Here is a 19,036-nt window from a genome sequence, read left to right as displayed (position 1 = left end):
TGTTCTTTGGGATTTGTTCTTTTCACTGCACAGTGATTCAATTTTTGACCACCTCTCCAACGTACACATTTTTATTGTGAAGTTAAATTTGATAGTTAGGGTGTATCCAACCTACAATCTTCTTCTTTTCGTGTCTTTGAAGCTGGTTGGCTATATGACAGTTTCCCATTCCTTTACACAGTCCTTTGCGTTTTTATTGAACACTGCAAGATCCTTTGAGCTGCACTGGTTGGGTAGTAGGGGGCAGACAAGGCAGTGCTGCATTGTATGGTCCTCTTCTCCACATTCACAGGCGGTTTGGCCAGTTTCATAGCCCCATCTGGCCTACAACCTACAATGATTTATTGGAATTTGAACCATGGCTGGAAGGGGGCAATGGTTACAGATTCGATAGTAGCTTTCAAATAAGGGAAAAGCAGGTAAGTACATGAACTGGATTGCTTTTCATAAGACCTGTTGCATTCTTAATGGGCCAAATGTGGACTTTTGACACCAAAATGGGACTTTTAAGTGCTTAAGACACTCTGAAAATTATCCTGACCCGAGAGAGGTTGTTGTCTTGGCACCATGCTACTAGGTTCTATATCTCCTTCCTGTTGGTGATCCGGTATAGTGGTGTCAACTGCAAATTTATAATGGAGTTGGAGCATAATTGGCACATTTCTGTGCAATTCAGAATTGCACAGTCATTAGCACTGTCAGTAGTGGCTGAGCACACAGCCTTGTGGGGCAGCGGTGTTGAAATTTAATGTGGAGGATATTTTATCACCTGTGCTTACTGATTGTGGTCTGCAGGTCAGGAACTTGAGAACCTGGGGATTGGAGGGGGTGGTGGTGGGTGTGGTGCTGAGTCTTAGTCCAGCCATTCTGAGATGAGTTGGGTTAAAATTCTGATGTTGAAGGCAGAGTATAGTCAATCTATAGGAGTCTGATATACAGTGCCCTCCATAATGTTTGGGACAAAGACCCATCATTTATTTATTTGCCTCTGTACTCCACAATTTGTCTGCAGTCTGCAGACCATGCAGACTGGAGACCAGCAGCCAATAGACCAACTGATAATCAATGGGGAACCTGTGGAAAACGCCACAAGATTTACCTATCTTGGCAGCATGTTCACAGTAGATGGAGATGAAGAGGTCAACATCAACTCCCGAATTGGTAAGCTGCATCAGTCTTCAGACGAATGTAGCCAATATGGTCTAGTGGCGGGATATCCAAGATGCTAAAAGTCAAGCTCATCCAGTCTGTAATCCTCCCTACAACCCTCTATGCCAGTGAGACATGGAAAATCAATGTGAAGATGAAAAGGAAATTGGATGCATTCCAACAACATTCCAAGATCCTGAAGACTAGCTACAGAGACCACATCACAATCGAGGAGATCTACTGCAAACATGAAACTGCAACATGCTTTTCATCTTTTAATTTCTGCAATGTAACCTTCCGCGCCTCACTCTCTAATTTGAAATATTTGTGGTCCTTATGAATGGCATAATGCTGATGAGCGTTGAATTTCTTCAATGTTGATATTGCAGTATCACAAAGCAAGCAAATCATCTTATCTTTAGCAGAAACAAGATAATATTGCAGTTCCCAATCATTAAAAGCTTTTTTCTTCCCTCAGCGTTCTCTTGGTTTTCTTTCACATGATGGGCTGTTAATCAGACAGAATTTAAAAAATACAGTCAAACAAATACGCTGTTTAACTATTCCCAAATTCAACTTGAAACGGAAAGCCCCGTGCACCGCTATCAAAACTTGATAATACTGTAGACTGGACGGCCAGCAGACTCCCCGACATTTTCCCTCTCGTCAACCAGCCTCAGGCGGTAGTGGCGCCAGTCAGGCAGGGAGGTTAACGTACATTCTAGAGTCGCATTAGAACTAAATCATGATCAAAACAGGTGTTAAAATAGCCCTCATGACTTACTAGTGTTTTAATTATGGCCGTCAGTCGAGTAGGATTATTTCGTTGAATCTTCTTTTACGCTTTGGTATTTTAAATACGTTCATTTTAAGATTAAAATTAAAATAATAAAAGACGAACAAAAACATATTAATAAAAATAACAGGATTTGTTCTACTAAATTTGGATTCATTCAAAAGGCCGCACTGAATGGCCTAGAAGGCCGCAGGTTTCCCACCCCTGGTTTGGAACATCATTAAGAAAAAAGAGAGCACTGGTGAGCTTACTAATCGCAAAGGGACTGGCAGGCCAAGGAAGACCTCCACAGCTGATGACGGGAGAATTCTCTCTTTAATAAAGAAAAATCCCCAAACACCTGTCAGACAGATCAGACACACACTTCAAGTGTCAGGTGTGGATTTGTCAATGACCATTGTCCGCAGAAGACTTCATGAACAGAAATACAGAGGCTACACTGCAAGATACAAACCACTGGTTAGCCACAAAAATAGGATGGCCAGGTTACAGTTTGCCAAAAGCAACCACAGTTCTGGAAAATGTCTTGTGGGGGACAGATGAGACAAAGATTAACTTATATCAGAGTAATGGCAAGAAGTATGGAGGAGAGAAGGAACTGTCCAAGATCCATAACATACCACCTCATCTGTGGAACACGGTGGTGGGGGTGTTAAGGCCTGGCATGCATGGCTACTAAAGGTATGGGCTCACTTATCTTCATTGATGTTACAACTGCTGATGATAGTAGCATGATGAATTCTGAATGTATAGACACATTCTATCTGCTCAAGTTCAAACAAATGCCTCCAAATTCATTGGCCAGCGGTTCATTCTACAGCAAGACAATGATCCCAAACATACTGCTAAAGCAACAAAGGAGATTTCAAAGCTAACAAATGGTCAATTCACGAGTGGCCAAGTTAATCTGAACCCAATTGAGCATGCCTTTTAAATACTGAAGAGAAAACTGGACTAGCTCCCAAAACAAGCATAAGTTAAAGATGGCTGCAATACAGGCCTGGCAGAGCACCACCAGAGAAAACTTCCAGCAACTGGTGATGTCCATGAATCGCAGACTTCAAGCAGTCATTGCATGCAAAGGATAAGCAATAAAATATCAAACATGACTACTTTCATTTACATGACATTGCTGTGTTCCAAACATTATGCTGCCCTGAAATGGGGGGGGGGGGGGGGGGGGGGGGCTATGTATAAACACTGCTGTAATTTCTACGCAGTGAAACTAAAATGTATAAAAATGGCCTTTATTAAAATCTGATAATGTCCACATGTGATTTTTTTTCTTTTACGAATCCCAAATTGTGGAGTACAGAGGTAAATAAATAAATGACGGATCTTTGTCCCAAACATTATGGAGGGCACCGTAAGTGATGTACTGATGTGCATGATATATTCATGCATGGTATGATTTGCCTGGATAATAATCAAAATAAAGATTTTCTTAGTATCTCTGTGCATGCGACAATAATATACCCATTTAGTTTCCAGGAATTAAGTGGACTGTATCCTTGATCACTTAGCTATGCACTGAGGTTTTGCAACATGATTAAAGAATAGTTAAAGTAAGTCCATTTAATTTATTTTAAGCACAGCCTGTCAGTGCTGTGTTTATAACAGTGGAGTGAGTGAGTGCTGTTATTAAGTATATACTGGGCCAATAAGTTTTTTTGAACTTCAGAGGTATTAAGGGTTGTGTAGACCGTGCAATAAAGGGATTTAAGGTCTGATTAGTCTGACATTGAATAGAGGAGCAATTATGAGGGTAAGCATGAAATGCTGGAGTAACTCATCTGGTCATAGTCATACAGTGTGGAAACAGGCCCTTCGGCCCAACTTGTCCACACTGGCTAACATGTTCCACCTACACTAGTCTCACCTGCCAGCGTTTGGCCCATATCGCTCCAAATCTGTCCTATCCATGTACCTGTTTAACTGTTTCTTAAACGTTAGGATAGTCCCTGCCTCGACTACCCATCTCTGGAAGCTAGTTTCATACACCCGCTACCCTTTGTGTGAAAAGGTTACCCCTCAGATTCGTATTAAATCTTTTCCCCTTCGCCTTAAGCCTATATCCTCTGGTCCTCGATTTACCTACTGTGGGCAAGAGACTCAATCTATTCCACTCATGATTTATACATCTCGAAAAGATCACCCCCTCATCCTCCTGCGTTCCAAGGAATAGAGTTCCAGCCTACTCAACCTCTCCCTATAGCTCAGGCCCTCTAGTTCTGGCAACATCCTCATAAATCTTCTCTATACCCTCTGCAGCTTGATGACATATTTCCTATAACATGGTGCCAGAACTGAACACAATACGCATGAGGTCAGGCAGCATCTCTGGAGCCCGTATCTTTTCTGCTGATTTACTCCTGCATTTTGATCCACTGAGTTACTCCAGCATTTTGTCTATCTTTGATATAAACGAGTATCTGCAGTTCCTTCCTAAGTAGTTCAAGGCAGCTCTTATATCTTATGGCCTTGTGTACTTTGAGCTTTATAATTATAAAGTGGGCAATACTTTACTTAGTTAACAATTCAGTAAGTGCATCTTTCATTTACATTGTTCTCGTAACAAAACACAATAGTGAAATGTGCCGAAGTAATTCAAAGTGGTGTTATCAAGCAAAACTTCAAGCTGAGCCACATAAGGTAATGTAGTGGCCAGTGACCAGAGATGAGAATTAAAGAGCAAATTGACACAGACTGAAAAGTACAGGTACAGAGCAGCTTGGGGCATTACATCCAGTCCTTGGAGGCTAGCTGTTGATAGACTAATTAAATTGTGGGGTAAGAAAGATGCAAGGAATGGAAGAGCGTCACGATCTTGAGGATCATTGGCCAGAATTACATTCTGTGAGAGGCAAGTCCTGAATGGCATTTCAAAACAAAGATTAAAACTAAGGCATTGCCAGGAGTCACTGCAAGTGCTCAAGCCATAGGTGATGGATGACAGTGTTTGGTTTGGTTGCAAACATCATAGCCGAGTCTTTGATGCTCTTTTTTCAGTGGATCAAATGAGAGACTGGCAAGGAGTGAGTGGAGATGATCACATTTTTCTCGTCTGAATTTCTTTTTCATTTCCCCCAATCCTTTGCAGGGGCAAAATAAGAAGGAAAGTTCGAGATCAGCAGTGATGTACATTCAAGACTTGAAGTCAGGAATACGAGAACACCAGTTGCTCAGTTGTTTGGAGTCCTTGCGAGTTTCTCTCAGCAATAACCCAGTCAGGTAATAGAAATTATATGTTTTCACCGGCATGGAGATGGCAGGATTGTGACAATGTCAGATGCAGTTCAAAGCTGGACTCTGAGGCATGAATGGGAGTCTGTCCTATTTAGAAGAAAAACAAGTTTAGATATTCCAATCCTGAAAAGTGTGACGACTCCACAGAGCTGCTGAATTTTATAGTGCATAAGAATGGCTGGTCTCGATGTATACATCCAGTTGCATTTCTTCATGCTGTGATGAATGATACACTTTATAAATGTTGCCTATAGTTCTTCAGCATAAGCAATGTTGGACCTTATTATTTACCTTCACCCTCGATACTTCATTAATATAGCTGATTTTTGTGTCGGTCAAAAACACTTGTTACATTATGGGTTCCAGTCAAGGTATTGAACTGAATATAGATACAAAATGCTGGACTAACTCAGCAGGTCAGGCAGCATCTCTGGAGAAACGCAATTGGTGATATTTCAGAAAAGGAACCATTCTTCAGCTGAAACATTACATATTATTTTTCTCCATAGATACTGCCTGTCCCGTTGAGTGACCCCAGCATTTTATTTATCGCTGGTATAAACCAACATTTCAGTTCCTTCCTACACAAGGTATTGGAACTATTGTGCCTCATTATGTATGCAATACCAAGTAGAGAGTGTGTCTGGTAGATGCGGTGTCCACATACTTTTACATCTATATTAATGAAACAAAAACTTAGGGATGGCACACCTGGTAGATCTGCTGCCTCGCGGTGCCTGATACCCTGGTTCCATCCTGATCTCAGCTGGTGACTGTGTGGAGTTTGCACGTTCTCCCTGTGACAGCGTGGGTTTCCTCGGGGTGCTAAGGCTTCCTTCCACATCTCAAGGATTTATGGATTTATAGGCTAGTTAGTCACTATAAATTGCTCCCTAGTGTGTAGTAAATGGATGAGAAAGTTGGATAACATAGAACTAGTGTGAAAGGGCATTAGATGGTCGGCGTGGACGCGGTTGGCCAATGCTGTCTATATCTCCAAACTAAACTAAGCTGAAACAAAATCTAATTTGCTATAAACCTGTTGAGGATCAATAGGTTTCATTCCCCTTTCACTATTAATGTGTAGTTGTGCAGTTTAGAACTAAGTTTCAAATAAAAAAACTTACTTCCATCTGTGCCAATAAAACAAAAGAAACACAAAATTAAGCCACAAGGTCCTTCACACCTATTCTAAGATTCAAACAAATCATGACTGATCGTGTTTTCCATTCACTTTCTTTCCCAACCTTTATCCATATTGTCTGATTATTGTAAAGTTCAAATATCAGCCTTGGTATCAGCCTTGACGATACTCAGTGACTGAGTATGTGACTGTGACAGTGACTCAGTGTCCCACTTACATGTCCTTGGCACGCTAATTACGCGACCTCGTGGTCGCGTTGAGGTGCGACGGTCCCGCGAAGGTCGCGAGCGACTTCATTCGTCCGCACAGCCGTCTGGAGCGCGTGACGTCATTTGAAGATGGACACAAAATGCTGGAGTAACTCAGCGGGACCGGCAGCATCTCTGGAGAGGAGCAATGGGTGATGTTTCGGGTCGAGACCCTTCAATCTGAAAGAAGGGTCTTGACCCGAAACGTCATCCATTGCTTCTCTCCAGAGATGCTACCGGTCCCGCTGAGTTACTCCAGCATTTTTTGTCTATCTACATTTTTCTTGGCCCCGCTCTGGGAGTAGAAGTGGGGGCCGATCCAGACCGCAATGGCCGTGAGCCCCAGGCGATCATTTGCCTGCTTCTTCTGCTGTTGGAGGTGAGATGTTGCATCGCGCCAGGGTCTTGGGCGTGCGAAGATTTCATTCGCTACAAAATTTCAGAGCGCCGCGCGATACCGCGCACAACTCCATACCCCTCCGCGCTTCTCAGTGGTACCGGCCCCGCGTGGCTGCACGATGTCCGTGCGCCTCAACGCGACGACGAGGTCGCGTAATTTGCGTGCCAAGGACACGTAAGTGGGACAGGGCCTTTAGTCTCTGAAGTAAAGAACTCCAAAAAGTTTCAGTTACAGTCTCGCTGTTATCGGACATTCTATATGTCTTTCAGTGCTTTATCAATAGAAGGCAGCACCTGCACCAAAAGAAACTCAAGATGTCTGACTGTTTGCACTAACCCCCTCAACCCCCGAAAACCATTAAATGTTGTGCATTCGTAGATGGGCTATTCACAATTTATAGAGCTCATATTGATTAGTTTGTGGCGGGCCGAAGCACTTTGGTATCGAACGGTCATTCATCGAGCATTCGTGCGATCTGGGCCGACCAATCAACACCGACCTGGGTGGTCGGCTGGCGGAAAGCAGAGAACGACGGAGCTAGACTTCACTTCGCAGTCAACAAACCTTGCCCTTTTGTGCTAATTGCTAAGCTGTATCGTATAAATATTAAACTGAGTGTTTATACAACACGTGAACCTCTTCAGTGGTGACCCCGATGAACAAAAACGGCCTCTTTTCTTTTCATCATGCTTGGAGGAGACAACCCAGATCAACAGAAGGTACACAAAAATGCTGGAGAAACTCAGCGGGTGCAGCAGCATCTATGGAGCGAAGGAAATAGTTGACGTTTCGGGCCGAAACCCTTCTTCAAACTGCCCCCCTTCTGGACATCACAGCCCCAAGTTTGGCTTGAACAAGCCGAAGCCCAATTCCGCATCCGCCAGATAACTGCCGACTTCACCAAGTTAGGTGCGCTGGACCAGGAAACCGCCGGGCACCTCATCGATTACCTTTGCCAGCCACCAGCCGACAACAAGTACGAAGGGATCAAGGCGCTCCTCAAGGAGACATTCGGTCTCAGCCGCTGTGACAGTGCGGCAAAACTCCTGCACAAGGATGGCCTAGGCGACCGCAAACCATCCGTGCTCATGAACGTAATGCTTGCCCTGATGCATGGACATATGACCTGCCTCCTTTTTGAACAGGTTTTCCTCGAGCAGATGCCCGAGGACATCCGCCTGCTCCTTGCGGATGATGATTTCACCGACCTCCGACGGCTGGCAGCCCGTGCGTACGTGTTGTGGCAGGCCAAACAGCAGGGTGGAGCCACCATCAGTCGGGTGGCGGCTGTGCCTCGGCATGTCATACGGGCGGTCCCAGCCTCCACGGAAGGAGCGGCAGTGACGTCAGCCACGAACAGCACCAGCAAGGACAAGAAGTACTACTACCACCGAAGGTGGGGCTCCGAGGCCCGCTTATGCCGACCACCCTGTACGCTTCCGGGAAACGCCTCGGCCGCCCGTCGGCAGTGGCAACGAGTGGCCAAAGTGCCGGCCAAAAACATCTCCTCTACATCTGGGATCATCATTCGGGGCGGCGTTTTCTCGTTGACACGGGAGCGGAGGTCAGAGTTTTGCCCCCATCAGGCACCAACACTCGTTCTGGAAAGAAGGGGCCTCCCACGACCGCTGCCAACAGCAGCAACATCAGAACATACGGGTTCAGCACGATCCCGCTCAACTTCAATTGCTGTCACTTCAAGTGGATCTTTACCATCGCCGACGTCTCACAACTGTTGCTGCGCGGCGACTTCCTCCGGGCGCACTCCCTGCTGGTCGACGTGAAAGGACAACGTCTCGTTAATTCTGAGACTTCGTGTCAATCGCCATGCGCCACGCCAAATTGACTGAGCCCCACCTCGGCTCGGTGACCTTCTCCGACAACGAGTACGCCAGGATCTTGGCCAATTTCCCTGACATCAAAACTCCCCAGTTCACAACGTCCAGCCCCAAGCATGGGGTGAAGTACCGTATCCGTATCCTTGGCGTGATCTTTGATTCCACCCTCTCCCTTGAGCCTCACATCCGCCATGTCATTAAAACCTCCTTCTTTCATCTCCGCAACATCGCCAAACTCAGACCCTCTCTCACACCTCCCGCTGCTGAAAGGCTCATCCATGCCTTCATATCCTCCCGACTGGACTATTGCAACTCACTTCTCCTTGGCATCAGCTCCACCTACATCAACCGACTCCAACTGGTCCAGAACGCAGCCGCCCGACTCATGACCCACACCAAATCCTGGCATCACATCACTCCAGTCCTCAAACAACTTCACTGGCTTCCCATCTCCCACCGGATCACCTACAAAATCCTTATCCTCACCTACAAAGCCCTCCACCATCTGGCCCCCCCATATCTCACTGACCTCCTCTCCCCCTACCAACCCTCACGGTCCCTCACGGTCCCTCACATCCATATCAGCCGGTCTCCTCTCCATCCACAAGTCCAACCTCCGCAGTTTTGGGGACAGAGCCTTCTCCAGGGCAGCTCCCAGGCTCTGGAACTCCCTCCCCCAACTGATCCGCAATTCCGTGTCCCTCACCATCTTCCAGTCCCGCCTCAAGACCCATCTCTTCACCTCTTCCTATCCTTAGCCCCACGTCCCCCTCCCTTTTCATCTGTGCATTAATTGCCTCATATTGTGTTTTGAATTGAATTCTGTCTTTACTTTGTGTACTAGTCATGTCTCTACTATTTATTTCATTCCCCTTACATGTTTTTCCTCTACCTGCTAAATTTTTGTAAGGTGTCCTTGAGACTCTTGAAAGGCGCCCATAAATAAAATGTATTATTATTATCATTATTATATCCCGCCGCCGGACCACCACTCCATGCACCCGTACGCCGGCTGCCCCCAGACAAGCTCCAACTGGCCAAAGACGAGTTCTGCAAGATGGAAGAAATGGGCATAGTGAGCCGCTCAGACAGCCCGTGGGCATCTCCGCTTCACACGGTCCCCAAAGCGTCTGGGGGCTGGAGACCCTGTGGGGACTACTGCTGTCTCAACGAGATCACAACAGCCGACCAGTACCCTGTCCCTCACATCCAGCACTTCACGGCAAACCTGGATGGTGACAAGGTATATTCCTGGTACGCATCGACGTGGTACGCGGCTACCATCAGATCCGGTCCACCCAGACGACATCCCCAAGACGGCCCTCGTCACCCTGTTCGGGCTCTAAGTTCCTGCGCATGCCGTTCGGCCTCAAGAACGCCGCCCAAGCTTTCCAACGACTCGTGGACGTGGTGGGCAGCGGGCTGGACCTTGTTTTCATCTACCTCGACGACATCCTCGTCGCCAGCCTCTCCAGCCAAGAACATCACTCACCTCCGGCAGTTCTGCCAGAGGCTCAACGAGTCTGGCCTGGCCATCAACCTTGCCAAGTGTCATTTTGGCCTCACTTCCATCAACTTCCTCGGCCATCACATCAACCAGCACGGAGCGGTCCCGCTCCCGACCAAGGTCGAGGCCATTCGCAAGTTTGCCAAACCCTCTACTGTGAACGGACTCCAAGAGTTTGTCAGCATGGTCAACTTCTACCACCGCTCAGTGCCAGCAGCCGCCAGGATCATGCAATTGCTGTTCAATGTGTCAGCCTCGATAACAATCAGCACGGGAGCACCTCAAGGCTGTGTGCTCAAACCCCTGCTGTACTCACTATACTCATGACTGCGTAGCCGGTCATAGTGCGAACTCCATCATCAAGTTCGCCGACAAACACTGTTGCGGGACATATCACTGATGGAGACGAGTCAGAGTATAGAAGAGAGATCGACCGGTTGACCAAATGGTGCCAGCACAATTACCTGGCTTTCAACACCAGGAACTGATTGTGGACTTTGGAAGGGGTAGGATGGGGACCCACAGTCCCATTTATATCAACGGGTCGATGGTGGAAAGGATCAAGAGCTTCAAATTCCTGGGCGTGCATATTTCCAAAGATCTCTCCTGGTCCCAGAACACTGATGCAATTATAAAGAAAGCACATCAGCACCTCTACTTCCTGAGAAGATTACGGAGAGTCGGTATGTCAAGGAGGACTCTCTCGAACATCTAAAGGTGCACAGTGGAGAGCATGCTGACCGGTTGCATCGTGGTTCGGCAACTTGTGCGCCCAAGAGTGAAAAAGACTGCAGAAAGTTGTAAACACTGCCCAGTCCATCATCGGCTCTGACCTCCCTCCCATCAAGGTGATCTACCACAGTCGCTGCCTCAAAAAGTCTGCCAGCATCATCAAGGACCTACACCATCCTGGCCACACACTCATCTCTCCGCTGCCTTCAGGTAGACGGTACAGGAGCCTGAAATCTGCACCATCCAGGTTCAGGAACAGCTGCTTCCCCACAGCCATCAGACTATTAAACTCAACTCAAACAAAAATCTGAACTTTAATAGCCTATTGCACTTTATATGCTTATTTATGAGTGTGTGTGTGTGTGTGTGTATATATATTCAATGGTATATGGACACACTGATCTGTTCTGTATTTATTTATGCCTACAATATTCTGTTTTGCTGAAGCAAAGCAAGAATTTCTGGAACACATGACAATAAACTCTCTTGAATCTTGAGGCCCTGGCCAACAAGCCGAAAGAGCTCGTTTGGGACTACGCGGCCACGACCTCGTTCGACAACGCCAAGAGGGGGTGGCAAAGGCAATGATGCTCGTACATCCACACACCAACAGCTTTCATGGTCGACGCATCTGGCACAGCTGAGGGCGTAGTGCTGGAACAACTGTGGTACCCCGAGCAGAAATATAGCGCTTTCGACAGGGAGCTCCTCACTCTCTACCTGGCCATCGGCATTTCCGCTACTTCCTCGAGAGCAGGGATTTCACAGCTTTCACCGACCACAAGCCACTCACTTTGCCTTTGCCAAAGTGTCTGATCCTTGGCCAGCCCCACAGCAGTGCCACCTGACCTACATCTCAGAATACACGACTTGCGTCCAACACATCGCAGGCAAGAGCAGCCAGGTCGCAGCTGCGTTGTCCCGTGGCGCCATCAATGCCACCCACACTCTGGCCCCAGGTGCTGACTACACGGCCGTGGCGGTCGCCCAGCGAGAGGATGAAGAGATGTTCGCCCTCCGCACCCCCATCTCAGGCCTGCTGTTGGAGGATGTGCGATTCGGGCCCGTTGACATCACACTCCTCTGCGACGTGTCTACGGGACAGCTAAGACCCATCATATCCGCCGCTGGATATTTGACAAGGTTCATGGCCTAGCTCACCCTTCCATCCGGACAACAAAGGCACTGATGGCAGCCAAGTTCATGTGGCACAGGTTGCGCAAACAGGTCGGCAACTGGGACAGAGGTTTTGACAGTGCATCCCCTGTCATACCTCCAAGATTCAGCGACACATCAAGGAGCCCCTGCAGAACTTCGCCCTGACACACCGCTGTATCGACTACGTCGACATCGTTGGACCGCTGCCCCCATCCAGAGGTGCCACCCACCTCTTCACCATCGTGGACAGATTCATGAGCTGGCCGGAAGCCATCCTGCTCTCGGATACCTCCACTGCGACCTGTGCATGTGCCCTCACCGCCCACTGAATCGCCTGCTTTGGCATGCCAGCAGACATCTCCTCCAACAGGTGCACAGTTCACCGAGCTCTGATCAGCAATGGCCCAGCTGCTTGGCACTAACCTGCACCACACAATGGCCTACCACCCGCAAGCAAACGGCCTAGTGGAACGTTTTCACCGGCACATGAAGGCATCCCTCAAGGCATGGCTCACGGGCCTAGAATAGATGGACAAATTACTGTGGGTCATGCTAGGTATACGCACTGCCCCAAAGGAGGACCTGGCAACTTCCTCGGCCGAGCTGGTGTACGGCGCCCCGCTTACGGTCTCAGGGGACTTCATCCCGGTGTCCACAACCATGCTGACGCGCCTCTGTAAGAAGGTGGGCATGCTTACTCCAGTCGCAACGTCCCAGCACGGTTTCACAACCACGTACTTTCCACCTGACCTCCAGGACAGCCAATACGTCTTCCTTCGCCAAGATTCCCACCGTACACCACTGCTAAAGCCTTACGAGGGTCCCTTCAGAGTACTGCAAAACGACGGCACGACTTTCAACATTGACATGGGCGGCAGACACGAGACTGTCTACGCGGACCGTCTTAAGCCAGCACACTTGAACATTGAACAACCTGTGCAGGTGACACAACCCCGCCGCAGTCCACCATCACAACCAAACCAGCCCACAACTCAACCAGCTGCCACCCCGAACACAGGAGGAACGTACACAGAATCAGGCCGCTTCACTCGACAGCCTAACCGCCTCCAATACTCCGGTTCTGGGGGGATCATGTGGCGGGCCGAGCCTCTTTTGTCTCGAACCGTTGTTCGTCGAGCTCGAACACTCACGTGTTCTGGGCCGACCAATCAACGCCGACCTGGGTGGTCAGCTGGCGGGGTGCAGCGGACAACGGAGCTATACTTCACTTCACAGTCAACACGTTAACACACCTTGCCCTTTTGTACTAATTGATGAGCTGTATTGTTTAAATATTAAACTGAGTGTTAATACAACACGTGAACCTCTTCAAGGTCTTTATTTCTTTTGCAAAATATCGTACCTTGCCAAATCTGTTTTTGACTTTATGATGCAAATCACAAAGAAAGTATGACATATTTCTCATTCAGTTCTGGATAAGGAGAGAACAAAAAGTCAAATAAATCCATTAAATGTGATTGGTTCAAAGATATCCGTGCATAGGAACTATATCATTGTTGTTTGAGACGTGTGCGGACGCGGCGCCGACAGTCAAGAAGCCGAAGCCAAAGAACCGAATAGAAAGAAGGCCGAAACGCCAATAAACCGAAAGAGTTCATAATGCCTCCAGTTAATTAACCAGGTTCCCGAATGTAGGAACGATTCATACATGTAATACATGATATACATTTATACATGGTTAATTAACTGGTGGCATTATTTCCCTGTCCTTAGGGCCTTTGTTTTAGCCGGTGATTACATCTATTCCATCCCTCCCTCGCAAAGATGTGGGATTTCAATTTGAGCGCACTTGTTTGAATAGATGCAAGCGGCATGTCCAGCATCTCTCCTGGGCGCGCAATACACGAAGCCGATGAAATCACAACTGTCACACCAAAGATAGACACAAAATGCTGGAGCAACTCAGCTGAAGAGGCAGCATCTCTGGAGAGACGGAATGGGTGGCGTTTCGGGTCGAGACCCTTCAGACGCACTCTGAAGAATGGTCTCGGCACGAAACGTCACCCATTCCTTCTCTCCAGAGATGCTGCCTGTTTTGTGCGTGGGAGCTTGGTTGCGTTCCGCAAACACCGAGACGGTAATAAATAAACCGTCTGTTCCCGCGGCCGGGGTGAATCACCCTGGTGGGGGTGTCAAAGACCGGGGGTCGGAGGGGGGGGGGGGGGATCATCCTGGTGTGGAGGTTGGGGTCCGATGGCGGTGCATCGCGGTCAGTGAATGTGGGATGCTCCCGCGGGTGGAGGAGAGAGAGAAGGGGGAGAGAAGGGGAGAGAGAAGGGAGAAAGAGCGGGGGGTGGGGGAGAGGGGGAGAGAGAGAGGAGGGGAGAGAGAAGAGAGAGGAGGGGAGAGAAGAGGGGAGAGAAGGGGGAGAGAGAGAGGGGGGGGGAGAGGGGAGAGAGAAGGGGGAGACGGGAGCGTGGGGTTCATTTTCCCACACAAGCCATAGGTGACTGGGCAATCTGAACCCAATCATCAAGTTGAAAGCGGCCGAAGGTGTGCATTCCTCGGTACAGCCCCCACTCTCCCATGGCCACCCTCTGCGGATTGGGTGGAGCGGAGGTTTGAGACAATGTTCATGCCTTCACAGTGATGTGATGGACGCGTTAGTCTGGACCAATCGCTGACAAGTCCCGCCCCCCCGACAACGTCAAGTCCGTTATTGGACTTTTCTGTTGAGCGGCAGTCGGTCCTTTGGCCTGTAGGCGCCGCCGCCTTTCGGGTAGGTGGCGTTTCGACTGAGCGACCATTCGGTAAGTTTGCTTTTAGGCGAGGCAGCCTTTCGGTTCGTTGGCGTTTAGGCGTCCCGCCCTTTCGGTTAATTTGCATTTAGGCGTCCCATCCTGTCGGTTAGTAGGCGTTTCATCTTCGGACTCTTTCGGTTCAATAACGTTTCGGCCTAATTTCTATTCTGTTCTTTAGCTTCGGCTTCTTTGCTTCGGCCTCTTGTCTGTCGGCGCCACGTCCGGGTACCGTTTGAAAGATACTCTGTCGGGTAAACATGATTTTTGTTTTTTTTTAAACAGTTGGGTGCAGAACTTTGGTGCAGAAGGATTAGCAGGACTGTTGGAAATACTAAAAGGATTGCAAGATGAACAAATCGATCTTTCAAGGTAAAGCTATAGTTTTCTATGAATTAATTTTAATTGGGTAACCTAAAATTAAATATCTAGTAATTCATTTTTAATGTATATTAAATTCCTGAATTGGGTCATTTTCAATCTGTTGGGTTTTCCAACTTGTAAACCGAACCTCAATCCGAAGGGTCCTGACCTGAAACATCATCCATCCATGTTCTCCAGATCCATGTTCTCCAGAAATGATACCTGACCCACTAAGTTACTCAGCACTTTGTTTTGGTTTTTTCCAAACTGGTAATGTACCTCAGAAACATGTTAATGGCTGTGAATATTTGAATATATTATAAAAAGGTCTGATATTTATTGTCTCCTCGACTGCAAACAATAGAAACTCCTGGTCAAATAGTCTTCTCCTCTGAAAGCAATAGAAATCCTGCAAACATACTTGTGAACTACTTGTATGATAGGATATGCTTGCCTTCGTCGGTTAGGGAATTGAGTATGTCAGGAAGTCACATTGCAGCTTTGTAAAACTTTGGTTGGGCTGCAATTGGAATATGATGTGCAGAGTCAGGTCGCCCCATTACAGAAAGTACGTGGAGGCTTTGGAGAAGATGCAGAGAGGTTTACAGGATGCTGCCTGGATTAGAAGGTATTAGCTATAAGGGGATGCAGGACAATCTTTGTTTTCTTTGGAGCAGCAGAGACTGAGGAGAGACGTGATAGATATTTATAAAATTATGAGAGGCATAGATGGGGTAGATCTATCAAAATGAGCACAGGCATAGATTGATAGGAGACCATCAAGAACTATACAATACTCGCAAGTTTCATTTGTGAGTTTTTAAGTGCAGAAACTTGGAAAAGATGAAGAAAGAACAAAAATGATAGTTGCATATCTGGATTTAAAAAAACAGATATAAGGGACTACAGATGCTGAAATCTAGAATCTGAAACAAACAGTTGGAGAAACTCAATGGGTTGAGCAGCATCTGTCATCTGTTGGGGGGTGGGGGGTGAAGGGGAGGAATTGTCAACATTTCGGATTGAGACATACCATCAGGGCATGTTAGTGTTAGCTAGACAATACTGAATTCAGAATGAGGGTGTTGAAGCCTAAAGTGATCTTTTGGAAAATTTGCTGAATATCACCTTTCCTGTTTTTGTAAATTTGCTAACACAATTTAACACAAAAATAATAGTATTGCACACTGTCAATTTATTGTTATGTTACTATTGCATTTTTTTTAACAGTGTGAACTGCAAGATTCAACACGAAATTATTAGGTGCCTAAAAGCTTTCATGAACAACAAGGTGAGTACTTTAAACACTGATGAATCAGTTACATGGAATGGATTAGTGTAGGAATTGATGAATCTGACTGCAAATAGTTTAAGATAGTAAGTTTCATGCAGGTCTTCGATGATTATTTGATTTAGAGAAACAAAATATCTAATATGGTCTATATTGATCTTCATTAACTGCTGTTACTTCACCTGAGCAATGAATGAAGATTAACGTGGGAATGCAGCATTTATTCCACACAAAGGATGATGGGTATATGGAATGAGCTGCTGGAGGAGGTAGTTGAGGCAGGTAATATCCCAACATTCAAGAACCATTTAGACAGGTACACAGATAGGACAGGTTTAGATGGATGTGGGCCAAACACAGGCAGATGGGACTAGTGTAGATGGAACATGTGGTCGGTATGGGCAAGTTGGGCCGAAGGGCCCGTTTCCTCGCTGTATGACTCTGACTATGACATGAGTACGAGTAGCTGATTCAGCATATGAACTGGGTAACTTTGGGTTTGAAGGAATTTACTAGCGAGCTTTGTGCATTGCAATGGTTAAATATTGGGAAGGCATGACACAAAGGTTCAAGAGTGGTTGAGGTTTCCAAGATATTATGCTTAGATAAAGATAAACTTTCTGCTCGCTGGGGAATGTGAACCCAGGGGGCATGGTCAAAGAAAGACCCAGCTGTTTCAGGAGTTAAGTGAGGAAGATTTTCAGAGACAAAGTAATTAGAGATACCGTGTGGAGACAGGCCCTTTGGCCCGACTTGCCCATCTGCACCGGTTCCACCAGCCTGGACTTGGTCCATATCCGTCTAAACTTATCCCATCCGTGTACCTGTCTAAATGTTTCTTAAATGGTGGAATTCTGTTCTACGTTTGCCAACAGATACAAGTCGATTGTGAATATTAACTTTGACATAGACAGATTTTTACGATTTAAGGGATAAGAGGAGCACGGCACAGAATATCAATGATAGTGAGAGGCAGGGCAGATTAAAGGTTAAATAACTTCTTTGTCGAAACATAGAAACATAGAAAAAATTGTGCAGGAGTAAGCCATTCAGCCCTTCGAGCCAGCACCGCCATTCAATATGATCATGGCTGATCATCTAAAATCAGTACTTCGTTCCTGCTTTTTCCCCATATCCCCTGATTCCTTTAGCCCTACGAGATAAATCTAACTCTTTCTTGAAAACATCCAGTGACTTGGCTTCCACTGCCTTCTATGGAAGAGAATTTCACAGATTCACAACTCTCTGGGTGAAAAAAAAAATCCTCATCTCAGTCCTAAATGGCCTATCCCTTATTCTTAAACTGTGACTCCTGGTTCTGGACTCCCCCAACATCAGGAACATTTTTCCTGCATCTAGCCTGTCCAATCCTTTAAGAACTTTATATGTTTCTATAAGATACCCTCTCATCCTTCTAAATTCCAATGAATACAAGTCCAGTCAACGCATTATTTCATCATGTGTCAGTCCCGCCATCCCGGGAATTAACCCGGTGAACCTACGCTGCACTCAATAGCAATAATGTCCTTCCTCAAATTAGGAGACCGAAATTGCACACATACTCCAGATGTGATCTCACCAGGGCCTTGTACAACTCCTTGCTCCTAAACTCAAATCCTCTCGCAATGAAGGCCAACATGCCATTAGCTTTCTTCACTGCCTGCTGTACCTGCATGCTTACTTTCAGTGACTGATGTACAAGCACATCCATTTCTCATTGCACCTCCCCTTTTCCTAATCTGACACCAGTCAGATAATAATCTGCCATCCTGTTCTTGCCACCAAAGTGGATAACCTCACTTTTATCCATGCATTTACCCACTCATCCAACCATTCCAAGTCACCCTGCAGCCTCATAGCATCCTCATCGCAGCTCATACTGCCACCCAGCTTTGTGTCACCTGCAAACTTGGCGAAGTCACATTTAATTGCCTTGTCTAAATCATTAATATATATTGTAAATAACTGGGGTCCCAGCAACGAGCCTTGCGGCACCCCACTAGTCACTGCCTGCCATTCTGAAAAGCTCCCGTTAATTTCTGCTCTTTGCTCTTTGCTTCCTGTCTGCCAACCAGTTCTCTATCCATGTCAATACCCTACCTCCAATACCATGAGCTCTAATTTTGCACACTAATCTCTTGTGTGGGACCTTGTCAAAGGCTTTTTGAAAGTCCAGATATACTACATCCTCTCCCTTATCCATTCTACTTGTTACATCCTCAATAAATTCCAGAAGATTAGTCAAGCATTATTTTCCCTTCATAAATCCATGCTGACTTTGACCGATCCTGTCACTGCTTTCCAAATGCGCTGCTATAACATTTTTAATAATCGACTTAAGCATCTTCCCCACTGCTAATGTAAGGCTACCTGGTCTATAATTCCCCATTTTCTCTCTCCTTTCT

At 46.7% G+C, this 19,036-nt stretch overlaps 1 protein-coding gene across 8 annotated transcripts in view; it reads left to right on the top strand.

Annotated features, from left to right (window-relative positions):
- diaph1 (diaphanous related formin 1) overlaps window positions 1–19,036 on the top strand; it is a 345,460-nt gene that overhangs the window by 89,966 nt on the left and 236,458 nt on the right. For 7 of the 8 annotated variants that reach the window (XR_004413473.1, XM_033029846.1, XM_033029849.1 and 4 more), the window contains 3 exons: window positions 5,046–5,176; window positions 15,263–15,349; window positions 16,568–16,631. Coding sequence is in view for 7 of the 8 variants with exons in the window: in XM_033029846.1 (XP_032885737.1) it covers window positions 5,046–5,176; window positions 15,263–15,349; window positions 16,568–16,631 (282 nt within the window). In the remaining variant the exon portion in view is untranslated. The remainder of the gene's footprint in view (window positions 1–5,045; window positions 5,177–15,262; window positions 15,350–16,567; window positions 16,632–19,036) is intronic. The other variant, XM_033029845.1, reaches the window with a different exon arrangement.

Source organism: Amblyraja radiata, chromosome 11, assembly GCF_010909765.2.
Source record: "Amblyraja radiata isolate CabotCenter1 chromosome 11, sAmbRad1.1.pri, whole genome shotgun sequence".
NCBI classification, from domain to species: Eukaryota; Metazoa; Chordata; class Chondrichthyes; order Rajiformes; family Rajidae; genus Amblyraja; species Amblyraja radiata.
Note: the sequence above shows the minus strand (reverse complement) of the source record. Positions and strands in the feature narration are given on the sequence as shown.